This window comes from Solanum tuberosum, unplaced genomic scaffold (assembly GCF_000226075.1).
Source record: "Solanum tuberosum cultivar DM 1-3 516 R44 unplaced genomic scaffold, SolTub_3.0 scf00125, whole genome shotgun sequence".
NCBI classification, from domain to species: Eukaryota; Viridiplantae; Streptophyta; class Magnoliopsida; order Solanales; family Solanaceae; genus Solanum; species Solanum tuberosum.
In genome coordinates this window covers 1,160,498-1,178,453 of record NW_006239052.1, presented here as the reverse complement: position 1 = coordinate 1,178,453, position 17,956 = coordinate 1,160,498, and the positions used below count along the sequence as shown (strand labels likewise).

Below are 17,956 nucleotides of genomic sequence, written 5' to 3'. Positions count from 1 at the left end.
GCCCACCCCCAAAAAAAAATAAAAAAATTTAAGTTTGTTTTTAAAAACTATTTTCAATTTCAAAAATTATTTTCTACTCTAATTAAAAGAAAAGATATTTCTCAAAAATATTTTTCATTCATAAGCCTAACACTAAAAAAAATTTCCGGAAAATATTTTCTACTCACCAACCAAACATGAGAAAATAAGTCAAAAATCAACTTGTTTTCCAGGAAAACATTTTCTAGGAAAACATTTTCCATGGAAAACATTTTCCTTCATACCAAACACACCCTTGATGTTTACTTGATAGTTAAGTGTAGGGGAATAAGAATTTTAAGGCAACCAAATTTTCCTCTCATAAATGCCTTTGAAAGACTTTACGGCTCTTTAAAGTTGTCACACATTTTAGTGAGTACATTGCACTTGTTTGGAGCTTCAATGTAAGTGCACCAGAATAAAGTGAAGTATATGCTTTACCAAAATAGTGTAAGTAGGTATTTTCACATCAAAAATAAAAATAGTATTTAAAGTTAGGTTGAAAAAATATAGTTGAAATTATGTAGTAACTAGTAACAATAATCTTCTTCTTTCTAAGAGTAGAAAAACGGTTAATGTTATTCCTCAATTTTATTTTATTTTGCCAAACACCACTCAAATTTAAGAATGACGTGCTTTTGAAAAACAAGAACATACTTTTGGCTTATAAAACGCTTAACTAAGAGCGTGTTTGTATTGATTTAAAAAAGTAATTTTTAAGTCAAAAAATAAAAAGTAGAGAAATATCTACTTTTGGTTTTTAACTTATTTTAAGTCATTTTTAACCTTCTCAAACACTTCCTAACAAATTATTTTAAACTTATTTTAAGTTATTTTTAACCTTGCCAATCATTTTCTAACTTATTTTAAGTCATTTTTTGACTTATTTTAAGTTACTTTATATATTGTCAAACACTTCCAGAAATCAAAACTTACTTAAAAGTAGGTTTGACCAACTTTTAATCCAATACAAACAACCACTTAATAAACTCTAAATCTAAATAGATGTTTGAACATGCAATTTCATATCATGAGATGAAATTTCAAATTCTGTAAAACAAAATTGATTTGAAAATTTCATATCATAATTTTACATTTTTTTAAAATAAAAATTAATCCACAAGTTTATATTTTGTAAAAAAATATATTAATTTTTAATACAAACAAATGCAGTAACAATGATTTTCTTTTTTCGTATAATTACTGAATATCACAAATCAAGAAACTTCATGTCTTAATCCATCCTTAAATAAGACAAACGTAGAAAATCCCAAAAGTAGATTTAAAGTTCTACTTTTTGTTTATTTCTTCTTCTTTCATTTTGGGATTTTGATCATGAGAAGAAGAAAAAAAAAATCGTACTCCCTTTGTCCTTAATTATTTTTCTTTTCTTACATGTCCCTTTTATTTATTCATTATGACTAATTAAGAAAGGATAAAAAATTTTTACGTAATTATACCCTTAATTAATTACTTTGAAAAAGGTAAAACTTTTTGAAAATCTTAAATTCTTAATTCATTCACTTCATAATTAACATGGGTAAAATGATAAATTCACTATGTCAATCATTGTTTTCTTAATAGTTATGTCAATTCAAAAGTGGGAAGGTAATTAGTAACAAAAGAATTATGTTGTTTAGTTGTGCATAGGCTACGAATTTCTTCCTTTTTTTTGTTTTGTTTGTTTTTGTGTGTGTGTGTGTTGATTTTGGTGTTGAAAATGGAGATGTAGTGATAATTGGAAGGTGTGCTTGAGCATAAATGCATATTTATAATGTTATTTAGTTTGTTTGTGTGTGTGTTGATTTTGGTGTTGAAAATGAACATGTAGTGATAATTGGAAGGTGTACTTTAGTATAAATGCATGTAATGTTTATACATATTTATGTAGTGTAAATATATAATTTAAACATTAAAAATATGTGTATGTATATATTGTATAATTATGTATAAAATGTATATATAATAATGTAAATTTGTGTATAAACATCTTTTATATACTTTTATATAAGGTTTGTATATTGTGTGCAGTATACAAAACTATCTAAATTTATGGATTATATATAGATAGTTTGTATTGAACTGTATATTTTTGTAAAAGTTTCTTTATTTTATGTAAACCTTTTTAATTGGATTCAAATTTATTAAGATAAACAAAACTATCTAAATTTATGATCTTAGCTCCATGATATTTTTGTGGCTATAAAATAATAATACTAAAATTAAATACAAAAATATATTCTTCTTCTTGAAATGTTTTTTTTTTAAAAAAAAAAAACACAAAAACAAATGCCACATAAAATAAAACAAAATAGAAGAAAATGTTTTTCTTTCTTTTGTTTTTGCCCCTCAATATTCTTCTCATTGACATTAAAAATAATATGGGGAGATTAAATTAAAGTGAGCTCATTTTAAATATGACAATGTATTATTGCAATACAAATAAGATGAACCAAAAGGGATAAATAATGCCCCTCGATTATGGTAGAAGGTCTTAATATTTTCTTCATTCACTTATTTTGCTAAAAACATCACTTCGATTATATATTCTTAACTCACTTATGTTTTTTGACTAACGATCAATATCAAATTTTTAAAAAATTATTTAAATTTCATATGATCTAATTTTAAATTCCGACTCCAATTAAGTACATTACCCAACTTTTATGAGACTTTTTTGTACTCTTTAAATTTATTTTTCATAAAAATACCCGACCTCAAAGGTTATTTTTGAAAAAAAATAAAAATAAAATTGCAAAACTATTTTTTTAAAAATCGACCCCAATGGTTGAGCTTTTGCAATTTTTTTTAATAAGAAACCAACATCCTGAGGTTGATTTGCATATTAAAAAATATTTTACAAGTTGGCCTTATTTTTTGATAGTTTTTTAGCAGTGACTTTATATTTTTCCAGTGAGTCGAGTAAACAGAAAATTGGGTGAGGGAATTTATTTGATTGGGAGCGGAATTTAAAATTGGATCAATAGTAAATTGTCATGTCGAATATACATAATTTTTAAAATTCAATATTGATCGTTAGTCAAAGGACATAAGTTAGTAATAAATATAACAAGAATTTTTTTTTAGCAAAATAAATAAACAAAAAGTATATTTAGATCTTTATGCAATAATTCAAAACTACTTTCAACCCTTTTCTGTAAAATGACAGATATTTTTTCTCTCTCTTTTAATCATTTCCTCTTTATTTTACTGTCTAACTTGTGTGAGAAAGTTTACGAAAGTAAAATATTGTACTAAATTTTAATAAGGAAAACATTTATTTATACTCTATATTTACATCACGATGTATATAATACATGTACCTTACAAAATATTACTTTTTATGATTTTATATATATATATATGTTATGGGGGGTGGGGTTGCAAGTTGCAAGGTGCATGTTTGAAAACTTGTCAAATAATAAAGAAACGAAGTAAACAAATGGATGTCATGCAATGCAAAAAACAATAAATAATGCCAAGTGGAATATACTTGGCAAAGGTTTATTCTACCTTTAAATTAACACTATTTCTCTACTCTTTCCTCGACCACATCAAAATTCTTTTTATTTTGCTATTTTGTCAATATTTACACGCTAATTCAAAACATGCTCTTGACTTTTACGTTAGGGCGTAGACTATTCTGATTAAATTAAAAAATTAAATTTTAATTTGTACGAATTTTTTGGAATTTTAATTTGATTTTGGATTAATAATATACTGTTGGTTTTTTTAAGTTTGGTTTCAGATTTATAAAAATCAAAATCAAAAACCAAAAAAACGTTTAGAATTAAATTGGAGGTAATCACTTTTTTCCCTTTTTAGTTACCACCTTTCAATATGATTTAGTTTATATTTTTTGTTTGGACATTTATAAATTATCATTGGAATACTTTTACGTATTGTGAGTTAACCACTTTTGTCCCTTTTTAGCAATTGTCTTTCATTATGGTTTAGTTTATATTTTATGTTTGGACATCTATAATTGGTATGCTTTTAAGTATTGTTTTTTAAGTTTTACTTGTGATTATATTAGAAAGTATATTTAAGAGATTCAATATTATTGCTTCGCCTTATATTTTTTTTCTTTTCAAATTGCAAATATAACTTTGATAATGTTTATTAATTATTGACATAATCGAATAAGCGAATTAAAAAAGTCAAACCGAAAAGAGAAAAATCAAACCAAATCTAATTTATTTTAATTCGGATTGGATTTCACTTTTTCAAAACCAAAAATCAAAAAATCCAAATCAAATAATACAAAACCAAACAAAAAAAAAAATGCACACACTTACTTTTATATCTTTTTTTTCTTTTTTTGTTAAAAGAAGTTTAACCCTAAAAAAACAATCAAGTTACTTACCACCACATCAAGCAATTTTCTTTAATAAAATGTAAAAACAAATAATAATAATAATAATAATAATAATAATAATGCAAATACCGTCAAACCTGTTATAACGATATTTTACTATAACGATTTTCTACAAAATTAATCTTTTCTGTTATATTTTATTTCTTTACAATATTATTTTACTTTTCTACCTTTGCTATAATTGTACGCTCTTTGTAAATTAACCTTCGTATAACACTTATACTCAAATATTATGTCATAAGATTTTATTCGTATATTTATGATAATCATCATTAATATTATACACATAATAAATTTGTTAATATCATACACATAATAAATTTCAAATACGAATATTTAAAATGATTTTTTTATTTAAACAATATTCATAATTTTTTTTTTAAAAAAACTATTACTAATGTAATATTTTTATTCAACACTGTCATTATAACGATGTTTGACGGTATAAAACATACTTCCTCTATCTCAATTTATGTGACTTACTTTCTTTTTTAGTCAGTTAAAAAAAAATGATACATTTTTATATTAAGTAACAATTTAACTATAAAATATTTAATTTACCCTTAATGAAATGATTTACATCCACACAAATTTCTATTATTCATTTTGGATCACAAGTACTAAAATTCTTTCTTTCTTTTTTAAATTTCATGCTGAGTCAAACTACCTCAAATAAAATTGAACGGTATAACATAAAACATTTTGTTTTAATGTTACCCACAGGTAAATGAGAAAAACAGTGGGGGGCAAAATTTTGTTGAAAGACACTTGTGAGTCCAACTGGTGTAGGAGTAACCCACCATTTGGCTTTTTTCTCTCATATAAGTTTGCTCTTCGCTTTCACTTCTGTGGAGGAAACAAATCCTGCTTAAATCACTACACAAAAAAAAAAGCAAGAAAAAGGATTGAGAAATGGCTTTGAAGCTGAATGCCTTTAACGTTCAATCTCACAAGTATTCTTCTTCTTTTGCTCTTCCACCTATGCTCAGTCTTAGATCTCCCAAGTTCTTCATGGCTGCAAGCCTTAGTTCTGGTACAAAGTGGGTATTTTTTCTTTTTCCTTCTTTTGTGCTTTTTTCAGTTCTTATTTTGTTAAAGGAAGATTTTTTGGGTGAGTTTGAGTTTATTGTAAGTTGTCTTTTTGTTTATTCTTGAAATCCATTAGCCCCTTTTGATTTCTTATATCAAAGGTCAGATCTTTGTTAAAAAAGATTGTTTTTTTATTGGGTTTTTGTTTAATTTAGTTCTGTTTTTGTCTTGTGAAGTGATTTATCTGAAAGTGGGATTCTTTTTATGTAAATCTCAGGAGATTTGATTAGTTTTATTTTGGGGTTTGAAGAGTTTTTTCTTTTAAGTTTGGGATTTCTTGTATGAATTGATAATTGGGTGCTGGTTCTGAAGTTTTATACAAACGACATTGTTAATTTACCTGAATGTCTTGTAGCATGCTGATTAAATTTTCTGTTCTCAGTTGTACTTATACTATATGCCTTTATATGTTGAGTATTCAGGTTTTATTACTAGTTTTGTGCTCTGACATTGAGAAGAGATGGACAACACCGAGAGAGAATTGAGGTGGGTGGGGGTGGGGGGATGGAGTACTGTTTTATTCAATGATGGTTCAATTACTCTTTAAGAGAATTTAATGGTAGGTATACAAAGTCTGATCTTTTCTTGTCTAGTATTTTTTTTTTTTATTATGTAGAAGGAAGCTCAGATTATAAAATTGTCTTTCCATTGTCCAATTTAATTTGTTGGGAATTAGGTTTCAATGGCTAGATATGTTGGTTAGACTTATTTTATGACTAGTTGGCTCCCAACTGGTTACATTCTTGATCTTTTGATTCAATAATGAAGTTCTTTGAGTTTCTCTAAATGATTATATAAAAGATCTCTCTCTCTCCTATTGGTATATGATAGTTCAGTAGTATTTGTATTTTCTTTGAGTCATGTCCTTTATTTTTCATTAAAATTTATGTTATAGCTATCCATGTTACTTTCCTTAAAATTTAAAAAATTGTGGGGTCATGGGGGGAAGGGGAGTCTCATGATCAATATAATTGACTGAGATTCTTGTGAATTTTCCAGTGAGCTGGCTAGGTCTGTAGAAAAGCTTGAAATTTCAGGATTTCTGTGCAGTGATCCATTTACATAGCTGTTCTAGGAATTTTCAGGGTGTCTGGCTACTAGGAAGTGTTTGTTTGCCTTTTTCTTTTTAAATTGGAAGAAATCACCAACTGTTTGTTGTCTTTGCCATGATCTGATCCATGGTTTTCACCCACATTATTATTTACCGCTAGGCCACAACCTTGACTACAAGTGCTTGTTTGCTTAGACCTTTGTTTTTCAATCTTCTGCTTGCTTGGCAAGCACTTCATTCTTAGATTTGGTTGAGCATGATGCCGGTATCAAGACATTTATGTCTTTTTTATATGCAAACATTTGCCTCAATTGGTGGTCATTAGTTATCAATCAGCAACAAAGTTGTCAATTTGGCTAGGCTTATGCTTGTTTTCTGACATACTTTCATATTCTATTGTTACAAAGCACAAGTTTTCTTGATTTTCCCTTGGTTCTACCTTTTGTTTGGAGTCTCAAATTACTTCCCCTTAGCAACTTGATAGTGTGGATTTATTTTTCTTTATAGTTCCGTCATCGGTCCATGGAAGTGACTCTAACATGCTTCAATAAGATATATAGCTTAGTTTTAGTTTATGCGTGGAGATTAACCAAGTCCTGCTATATATAATGTTGTTTGGTTTGTAATCAATTTCACTGCAATTGTTTTTAGCATATGTTTGGACAAGTCTTTGCTCAATTGCAATGTAATGCTTTATCACCTAGAAGATATCTACAGAGTCTAACCTGTGGCTTCATCAGCTGCATACTATGAGGGCTAATTTGTCGATTGCAAAGAAAAAAGAAGCAGTTAGGTTGAATTAGTAAATGGACCGCTTGTGGCTTCATCAGCTACTTTGCCAAGTGCTCGACCAATTGATATGTGGAAAGCCTGGAGATACATTTTCTGTACCTTAGTTGATGATACTTGACAAAAAAACCTGTTAGAAGCATATTAAAGGAGTTGCTCAATCTTATCCAAGTGTTAAGCCTTGTCTCCACTGTTAGGCAAATAAGATTATTAGGAAATCTTTTGAACAAAATGCCGGAACCTTTCCAAATCTTGCCAGCCTTTGTTCTGAACATAAATTAATTAACATGCTGAAATCATATGTTGCCATGCTAATGCCTCTGGTCCTGGAGAGCATGATACCAACCTAAAGACAATTTTGCATATATCGGGGGTACTTGGTTTTCATTTACAGTTTCAAGATTCTTTTGTTGATTGAGTTTTCTTGCTTCATCCTCTCTTATAATTTGGTTTTCTTTTTGATTGTGTCTAGGGAGGTCGAGGACCTGAAGAAACCCTTTTCTCCTCCTCGCGAGGTTCATGTTCAAGTAACACACTCTATGCCGCCTCAAAAGATTGAGATTTTTAAATCTCTGGAGGGATGGGCAGAGCAAAATTTATTGACTCTCCTGAAACCAGTGGAGAAAAGCTGGCAACCACAGGATTTCCTGCCCGATCCTGCGTCTGATGGATTTCATGACCAAGTCAAGGAATTGAGGGAGAGGGCTAAGGAGCTTCCAGATGATTATCTTGTTGTTCTCGTTGGGGATATGATCACTGAAGAAGCCCTTCCAACATATCAGAGTATGATTAATACCTTGGATGGTGTTCGTGATGAAACCGGTGCAAGCCCTACTTCTTGGGCCATTTGGACAAGAGCTTGGACTGCTGAAGAGAACAGGCATGGTGACCTCCTCAACAAGTATCTTTACCTTTCCGGAAGAGTTGACATGAGAGCAATTGAGAAAACAATTCAATACTTGATTGGATCTGGAATGGTGAGTTATTGCATAGTTACACATTTAGTTAGAATTTCCCTTTACAATTATCTTATACATGCTGAGACTATCAAATAAATAGATCCAGTTGGTTGTTTATAACTTAGTGAAGACGTGCAACTTCACTATATAACCAGTGGCTATATATGTAGTTCCCTTAACCTTATGGACTTGAATTTTCTCACCTCTAAGCCTCTTCAAAATTTGCATGTTCCATCTTTTGGTTTACAATCCCCGTTTTCCTCCCCTCCACACGAAACAAAGAAAATAACTCATCTCTCAAGAGAATCCGAACAGGCTATATTTTCTTTTGTTTTTTTGAACATACTATGTTCATTTTATGGCAGAATAGATATTTGAAGTTATTTCTTACCGATTAATGCCATACAATTTGATGTTCCCATCTACTGCTTCGGATATTTCAATTTCGTCCAAAATGTTTCAGGATCCTAGGACAGAAAACAGTCCATACCTGGGATATATTTACACATCATTCCAAGAACGAGCAACTTTTATCTCCCATGGGAACACAGCTAGATTCGCTAAGGAGCACGGAGACATCAAGCTGGCTCAAATCTGTGGCACGATTGCTGCAGACGAGAAGCGTCATGAGACAGCCTATACCAAGATTGTTGAAAAGCTTTTCGAGATCGACCCTGATGGCACTGTGCTAGCATTTGCTGATATGATGAGGAAAAAGATAGCAATGCCAGCACACTTGATGTACGATGGTCGTGACGATAACCTGTTTGATCACTTCTCAGCAGTTGCTCAACGTCTCGGCGTCTACACTGCTAGCGACTATGCAGATATACTGGAGTTCCTTGTTGGTCGATGGAAAGTGTCTGATCTTACTGGATTATCAGGAGAAGGAAGGAAAGCTCAGGAATATGTATGCGGGTTGACAGCAAGAATCAGAAGACTGGAAGAGAGAGCTCAGATGAGGGCAAAAGAAGGACCAATCATGCCGTTTAGCTGGATATATGACAGAGAGGTGAAGCTCTAAGTTGCAGAAACAAGTTTGTTTACTTTCTCTCTCCAGCAAATAGGAGGGTATCTTCTATTATAGATAGTGTGTTAAAATCTCGTTTAGAGTCTTTGCAATTCATTGTTATTGTTCCTTTTGCTGGGGATGATTTCTGGTGAGATGTAGATACAGTTGTTTCTGTTTTGTGTTGTGTTTTAGGTCTGCTATATAGAGAGAGAGCAACTGTAGTTTCTTTGTTTTTGTGTTCTGAACTGCATAAGTTTGTTTTTTCCTTGCCTAGTGTGTTGTGACTAAACATAACATCAATCTTAAAGAAATTTTGACAATTATGGTCTTTTCTTCTGTGAGGGTTCTTTGCATTTTGCACCCTTGAGTGTCCTCCATACATCAGCAAGAAGTGAGGTTAACAGGCAAAATCAATATTTGAATCCCTTTTTGCTAGCAAGGGCCTAGCCAAGTCGGCGCAATGGGATTCATTCGAACTTCTCTGGTTAAAAATCTTGAACATACAACAAATGTTGTTCGAACTTATTTGGTGAAAAATTATATTGCATATTCAAGGTTAAAATATCTTGAATTTGTTCGAACTTCTTTGGTGAAAAATACGTTGTATATTCAAGGTTAAAATATCTTGAACATACAACAGACGTTCAAACTTCTTTGGTGAAAAATTATATTGTATCTTCAAGGTTAAAATATCTTGAACATACAACAAATGTTAACCTTGAATATACAACAGACGTTCAAACTTCTTTGGTGAAAAATTATATTGTATCTTCAAGGTTAAAATATCTTGAACATACAACAAATGTTGAATCTCCTTGACTTCATCGTGTGTTTATTTCTTCCTATTTTGAAATTCTTAAGTGAAAATTTTGTCACTTTGTCTTCATCAGTTTAAGAAGATATTGATCCAGTAACTTTTTTGCTTTTATATTTAGTTCAAATTCAAAATAAATGATTGTTTACATAAATAAGAAGATTTTTTTTTTGTATTACTGTATTATTTACCTTTGTTTTTAGATGAATATATTTTTACATCGTCAAGGGAGTAAAATAATTCAAACCTAAAATTCATGCCAAGGACCTTTTTTTTTCCTAGAAAGAAAAATCTTATTTGGAGAGAGTCACACTCAATCATCATCAAATTAAATTATATGATAATTTGAGTGTGGGTTCAGACATCTATAGTTAATATTATTTAAAAAAAATATAACACTACTAAATATAATTTTGAAAGAATAGCATGAATTTACCCCTGGTTTTCTAGTAACTATTTTGACTAAACTGTATGTAAAGGTAGGCAAGTTTTCACCGGTTTTAGCGGTGCATTTATGAAGCATGGAAGTAGATAATTAAATAGCTACATATTTAGGTAGTCTTGTCACTAAACGAACTCACATCAATGTGAAAAAATAATATTGTCCCCATCTTAAATTATTTATCATACTTTTTAAAAATATTTATTATTTTAAATTTTTAATAGTACTCCCTCCCTTCCATTTTACTTACCTTTGAACTAAAATAGACTTTTCTTTTTACTAGTCTATTTTAGGAAATCATATTTTTCCCTTCTTTATATTATCCTTAATATTACATAGGAAAAAAGGTTCGAAATATATTTGAATTTTGAACTTTGACTGAAATTGTTGTAACAATTCCAAACTTTGGGCATGACCTATTACCCCTGCACTATTTAATAGTGTATTTTAAAGATATTATATAGGTGTCTACGTGTATATCATAAATATTGCATCAATTATAAATAGTAACTTGTCCAGCTGGAGACACTTCCAATAACTACATGTTATAGTAGTAACTACTTTTATGACTACATGCGTTTGGATATATTTTAGACTTTTTTCCCAATAACTACATGTTATAGTAGTAATTAAATATAAAATCTCAAAACATCATTAATAAGATTAATTAGTTTAATAAAATGAGAAAAGACATAAAATCACCACTGAAGTTGTTTCAAATTTTCAAAAAAACACCTTAACTTTGAGGACGTCCTATCACCCCACAAAAGTATTGAATATTTTTGTAAAAGGACCATTTTGACCCATTTTCTCATTATGTTTGTGAACACGCACATGATGCGCGTGAAGGTCCGTTTTTAATGCCAAAAACCAATTTAAAAGCTGCAACATTTAAGTTATTTTCTTTATTAATTATTTACTCCATTCAAATTCATCGTCTTCCCCAACAAAAGAGTCATAGGTACTCTATGATGAACTGATGAAATCAACTCAATAAGGTAGGAATTCGTTTTAATTTCCAATCGAAAAAGCTAATTTAAAGTTGTCTGAGGTTTCATTTCTTCTTAATTTCATTTAGTTTTGAGAACCCAAAAATCAAACCAAACTCTCAAATCAGTTATTTTTTCGGGAGGATCAACATCGACCTGAGACTTGCCAGCTTCTGAACTTTGACGGTGGTTGCGGCGGCGAGGTCACAAGATGTTTCCGAGACTTGTCCATTGAAGCTCGGGTTTTATCAAGCCATGGTTTGAAAAAAAGCCCAATCGCTAGCCACTCAAAAGACATGGCTCCAAATACCACTACTATCGATTTCAACAAATTATTCTTCGCCATTGAAACCACAAGCAACTTTTTCGATATACATGCCGATGAGGGTTTTAGTTTGCAGTTGAAACGATTTACTATTGTTACTATTCTAACCTGTTAATCTTCAATTCATTGTTTACTCCGCTAGTTCTCCAAGAAATTTGACCAACAAGCATCAAAATTGTAGGAGATGATCTTCAACAATGCCTATGATTGAAGAAAATGATGAGAGAAACTAAGAAATAGAAAAATGGAGAACAAGTAGTTTTCTTTTTGAAACGATTTGGGTCGGGTCGGGTCGGGTTTGAAGAAATTAATTTAAATTAAATTAATAAAAAGAGTGAGCACCACGTGTCTGTTCACAGTAGAGAAAATGGGTCAAAATGGTCATTTTACAAAGATATTCAATACTTTTGTGGGCTAATAGGACGCCCTCTAAGTTAAGGCGTCTTTATGAAAATTCGGAACAACTTTAGTGGTGACTTTATGTCTTTTCTCTTAATAAAATACATACGCTTCTAATAAAATTTTTCTTAAGGATTATGTTATATCAACATGCGGCAAGTAATATAAAACAGAGAAAATAGTTGTTCTTGAAGACCACTAATACCTCAATTATATAGGATGATGATATATACATTGAATAAATGCTAAATGAACAGATTATATAATAAGACATAAATAAAAATATAATAATTAAAATTCCTTTTTAATAAAGCATGAAGATGAGTCTATCATGATTTCATCTCACCATTTTAAAATGTACCTTTTTTTTTTTGCCTCTGTAGCTTGATATCATAAAAGAAATGTATTAATGGCGAAGTAAAATAAAAAAGAGAAGGATATCATAAATGAAGCACAAAAAAAAGAAGAGAAGGGATGCATAAAAGAAAATAGAGAAAATGGTCTAAAACACCCCCAACCTATACTCGAAATCCCAACTACACACTCCAACTTCACGGGTGTCCTATTACCCACCTGAACTTTATATTTCTCTACTTTCTATACACCTAAGTGCTGACCTGTCATGGGAGGTGTTCTCACCTCCTCTAGGCGTGTTAGAAGGTGAATTTTGATGAAAAATTCCTCTTTCTCCAACGGTAATCTTCCCCACCCTTAAATAAACCATTGTTTCTTCTTCCCCACCATTAACCCTTGTTCCTTTAATAAAATATTCACGATTTCCTCTCAAAATTAAGTAGGGTTTAGTTGTTAATGTTCATTTCTAATTCAAATCTTGAATTTAGGGTTTGTAATCTGCTCTAATTTCTTATTTAGGTCTCTAATTTGAATTTTGAATTTTCTCGAAATTCAATCAAAAATAGGCAAATGAAAACTTGAATAAGCTTTGTATGGATGAATCAGACCCAATGCTCAACGTTGTAGAGAGATAAAAACATGGAATTTTGCTGAATTTACAAACTTCTTAGTCGAAATTAAATCCGAAAAGAAGATTTTGGTCTTGCCCATGCTATGGTGCATGTGTTTTTTCTTGTATTCTTGCAACACTTTATTTTGAACGATGCTAATGTACTATTTTTGGATCATTTTCAGTTAAAAATTACAAAAATTTTCGATGGAGGGACAAAGAAGAAGTGGATCCAAGATCAAGTTTTATCCTTCCAAGATTGGTGAACAAAATTAATGAGTTGGAGCAAGAATTTATTAGATAGGTTCATATTGACAACTTGAGGAAATCTAATTTGTTATTGGAGAGGAGACTCAATAGAAGATGGAAATGGTGTAGGTTCAATAGGAAGATACTTTTGTGTATTTGATTTGTGTTGTTGCTATGTTCATCAGCAACCGATCTATTCAAGGGTAGTATTTGATTTGGATTTCTCTTTGATTTGTATTGTTGTTATGTTTAATTAGAATTGTCAATGTATGTGTGTCATTTTGTATCTATGATGTCAATTGAAACTTGTATTAATATGCAACACTTCATCAACAACCAACAACTTAGTCATCCATTCATACTTCAACATAGACAACACAGCACCATTTGTAAAACACATAACTAACACAACATATGTAAACACACCTGAATAGCCAATACAATTCGATAGACAACACAACATCACCATTCATTCATAAGGTCTCACATAAGGAAGAATTTACCTAAATAATGTCATATTCAAAAGCCCTCACATAAGGCAAAATTTACCAACAAACAAAATCCAAAGTAGTAGGCCATTAATGCAGTATGTATGGACTAACTTAAAAGTGCTTAAATACATCAACATCACTACAATTTTCATGGCATCTTTGACTGTGAAGAAGTGTCATTTTGACTTGAACTACTTCCCACTGTCTTCTTTCTTTGCTTCTCTCTAAGCTCATGAAGTTTGCTTATTGAGATTGATGCTTTACCATTCAATTTCAGCTTAGTTGTATTACTTGGTGTATAACCAATGTCACCAGTTACATCAGATGATCTTGTCACTTTTGCTTGTCCAGTAGAGTATATCTTACTACTTGGCATGCCAGACTATAGTAAAATTAGGATTATATCAATATTTAAGTTGTTTAATTAAACAAAATTAGAATTATAATTCAATATTTAAGCGGTTAAGATATATCAAAGACTCACATTCATGACTTTGAAGCCATTTGCAACTTGGAACACACCTATTCCCATGACTCTTGGTATTTTCTCTGGAGATGTGTTTCCCCTGCCCCTACCTCTTCCTCTTTTAGTAGTACCAGCTATTGAAGATGATGCATGATAAGTATGAGGAGCAGAAGAGGATACATGAAAATCAGTAGGTGCAATAGGTAGGGGAGGTACATTAGGTGCTACTGATGATGTTTTTTTTTTGTCTTCCTCTTCCCCGTTTTAGTGGAGGCTCACCTTCTGATGGTGTTGATGGAGTTTTCTATACATATAAGAGAAAAAGTAAGTCATAAATTAAGAAAAAGTAAAACAAGTTCAAATATTACCTTTGGTTTGCCTATTCCCCTGCCTGAACCTGTTGGTCTGCCCTTACTGATGCAGTAGGTGATGGTGCACTTTGTTTTGTTGATGATTCAACACCTTCTCTTTCAGGACACCCTTTTTTGTTATGGCCTCTGACATGGCATATACTACATGTCATTGCAAGTTCAGTCCTAGGAAGCTTCCCAAATTTCTTAGTTTCTCCAGCTTCTTTCCTTCTAGCCTTAGGTGGCCTACCAGGCATGTTTGTAATTTCTGGTGGCTCAATAGTGGGGTTTGTAGAAACTGGCCACATCTCCATGTTTGTGAGTGGTTCAATAACATTAGCATAAGTCCTCAAGTAAGTTTCCTTACTGTAGAAGCTGTCTATATAGTCATAAAGAGAAAACTTCTTAAAGTATAATGCAGCCACAACATGTGCACATGGTATGCTCCTTAACTGCCACACCCTACAACTACAAGTTCTCCTAGCAATATCCACTTTGTGTTAACAAAGCCCTTCTTTCATTTCAAATTCAGCAACTCCATTAAACTCAATGGTACAGTCCATAGACCTACTAATGTTCTCCTCTAAAATTATACTTCCAAGTACTTGGGAACTCCCTTAAATTGCCTATTTTTGTCATCATTTTCACTATTATTTCTTTAAGCATAGTAATGATGGTCTTGTGTCTAGTAGCCAAGATCCATGCATTAAAACACTAAGACATGTTGTTGTCTACAGAGTCAACTTTACTTCAGTATTGAAGTAAACTTTGCACCAAAAATTAATGTTGTAGTTTATTAAGTTATCCATCATTTTTTCTAGACCTAACAACTTCATCTTCTCTATATTTTTCCTTAATTGAGATTCAAATGTACTCTTAGCTATCTTCCAAAATTGTTGTCTTCTTTGAAGGCCCCTTCAATCCTTAGCCCAGTTAGCTAATATCTGCCTAGCACACATTCTATGTTCACACTTAGGTAATACATCTGTAATTGCTACAGACATTCACAATTACATATATAAATTGAAAATTACAAAATAAGTTCACATACCTTTTGCATATCTGTAATTAAGGTGAGACCTTCACCATCTCCAAGTCCTAGATCATCCCATATGCACTTGACAAATATGGTCCATGTGTGTTTGTTCTCCTTTTCAACTACTGCCCAAGCAAGTGGCAGCATCTGATTGTTACCATCCTTGGCCACAACAACTAACAGTTGGCCTTGACAAACACCTTTAAGGAAACAACCATTTAAGTCTATGCACTTCATACAATGTATCCATGCCTTCCTTAAAGCATCAAAACATATGTAAAAACTTTGAAATATTGATTTGCCTTCTGCATCAGGTTCACCAACTTTTACAATACAATTGGTCCCTGGATTGGTCCTCAACAATTCATCCTTGTAGTAAAGTATTCTTCCAAATTCCACAACATGATCACCCACCATATCTTTCAACACTTTAGCTCTTGCTCTTCTCATAGTAGTCTTTTTAACATGAAGTTTAAATTTTTTCCTAATCATCTCCTGCAACTTGAAGACTCTTATGTTTAGTTGCTCAATTATTCTTTCTCTGAAGGCTTCAGATAAAAACTTGCATTGCACAAGTAATTTCTAGTTGTCTTGTTGCAAGTATGCTTTGGATTGTAAGTTTTTGTCATAAAATTATTTATTGTCTTGTCAAGACATCCATACAAAGCCATGGACAACCATCTTTGCATCTAACGCTAACTTTCTTTGGCTCATTCACCCACTTCTCTACCTGAACCCTCCTTTTAACTGCATATTTAGTTACTGCTTGTCTAAATTCTTTCACATCTTTAAACACCATACCCAACTGCCACACAACTTTCTTTGCAGTAGGATCATGACTGATTTTTTGAGTTTTTGAACTCCTCTTTCTTGACAACTTTACCCTTCTTGATCTACCAGATTCATGTTCATCATCATCATAACACTCATCTTCATCTAACTCAAAACTATCATCATCAGAACTTGCAAAGTAAGGCTCATCACCTCCTAGCCTTCCTTCATGACTTACTTTACCTGTTCCAGTTTCATCAAAACCTAGATCAGGTCCAGCTTCACCTCTTCATTGTCAGCTGGTACTCTTTTCCTCCTTTGAAAACTTCTCTTTCCAGCTCTCAACTCCCTAACCTTCTCATGTACATCACTACCATACTCTTCCTCATCATCATCTCCAACTAATTCAACTTCAGACTCAACACTATCCTCAGTTGAATAATCAGAACCCTCTACTTCTTCTTCTGAGAAATCAGGTCCAGCAGGACCAACATTTATATTATCATCTCCTACAATATCTGCAGTAGCAGTATTGAAAGGAGGTGTGGTAGTGAAAGGAGGTGAGGTTGAAAAAGTAGCAACATGGTCCTCATTGTTTAAATGGTCTTCACCTAACCCAAAGTTAAAGTTTTCGCTCTCACTAGGCCTTGTATTAAAAGCTGAAACAGATTCTCCTATATCCACATGACTACCATTTTCTATTAACATGGACCCCACAATTGCCTCATCAACCAAATGTCTAACAAATACCCCCACTACATCCCCATCTTCCAAGGAACACATCATGTCTAAAATATCCTTATCATTATCAACATCAACCAAAATGCCACTGTTAGGTGCTTTAATACTAAAGGTGCAAGTTGTACTATATTCCAATTCTCTAATATATTCAACTCAAAATATGACATTTTATCTACATCAACATCCAAAAATTTCGTAACTTTTCCACCATTATTATATTGGTTCCCCACTACTTAAATCTAACACCCCATCATGGTACCACCTTAGAGTAATCAAAGTAAACCCATATATCTCTGACATGAAGGCAATAAAAAAAACATAATAGTAATTATACACATACTCTAACCTGAGGGCAATCCAAAAAATAGAATAGTACTTAAAAATGTTGTATCATTGTAGCAATATGAACATAATACTAAGACGAACATAAATACAATATACTAGCATTAGCTTCTCTATGAACATAATCTATGAACATAAATACAACACAATAGCAGACTAGCAGCTTCTCTATGAACATAATACTAAGAAGAACATAAATACAACACTCCATGAACATAATACTAAGACGAACAGAAATACAAAATTACGCGACTTAGACGAGAAAGGGAAAAATCTAATTT

The 17,956-nt window shown here is 31.6% G+C and overlaps 1 protein-coding gene across 1 annotated transcript; it reads left to right on the top strand.

The window, feature by feature from the left end:
- The first annotated feature begins 5,176 nt into the window (after positions 1 to 5,176).
- LOC102599603 (stearoyl-[acyl-carrier-protein] 9-desaturase, chloroplastic) lies at positions 5,177 to 9,619 on the top strand. Its single transcript, XM_006350640.2, has 3 exons — positions 5,177 to 5,436; positions 7,798 to 8,302; positions 8,748 to 9,619. Exons 1-3 carry the CDS (start codon positions 5,309 to 5,311, stop codon positions 9,306 to 9,308), a joined length of 1,194 nt encoding a protein of 397 aa, XP_006350702.1. The 5' UTR covers positions 5,177 to 5,308; the 3' UTR covers positions 9,309 to 9,619.
- The last annotated feature ends 8,337 nt before the right edge of the window (positions 9,620 to 17,956 follow it).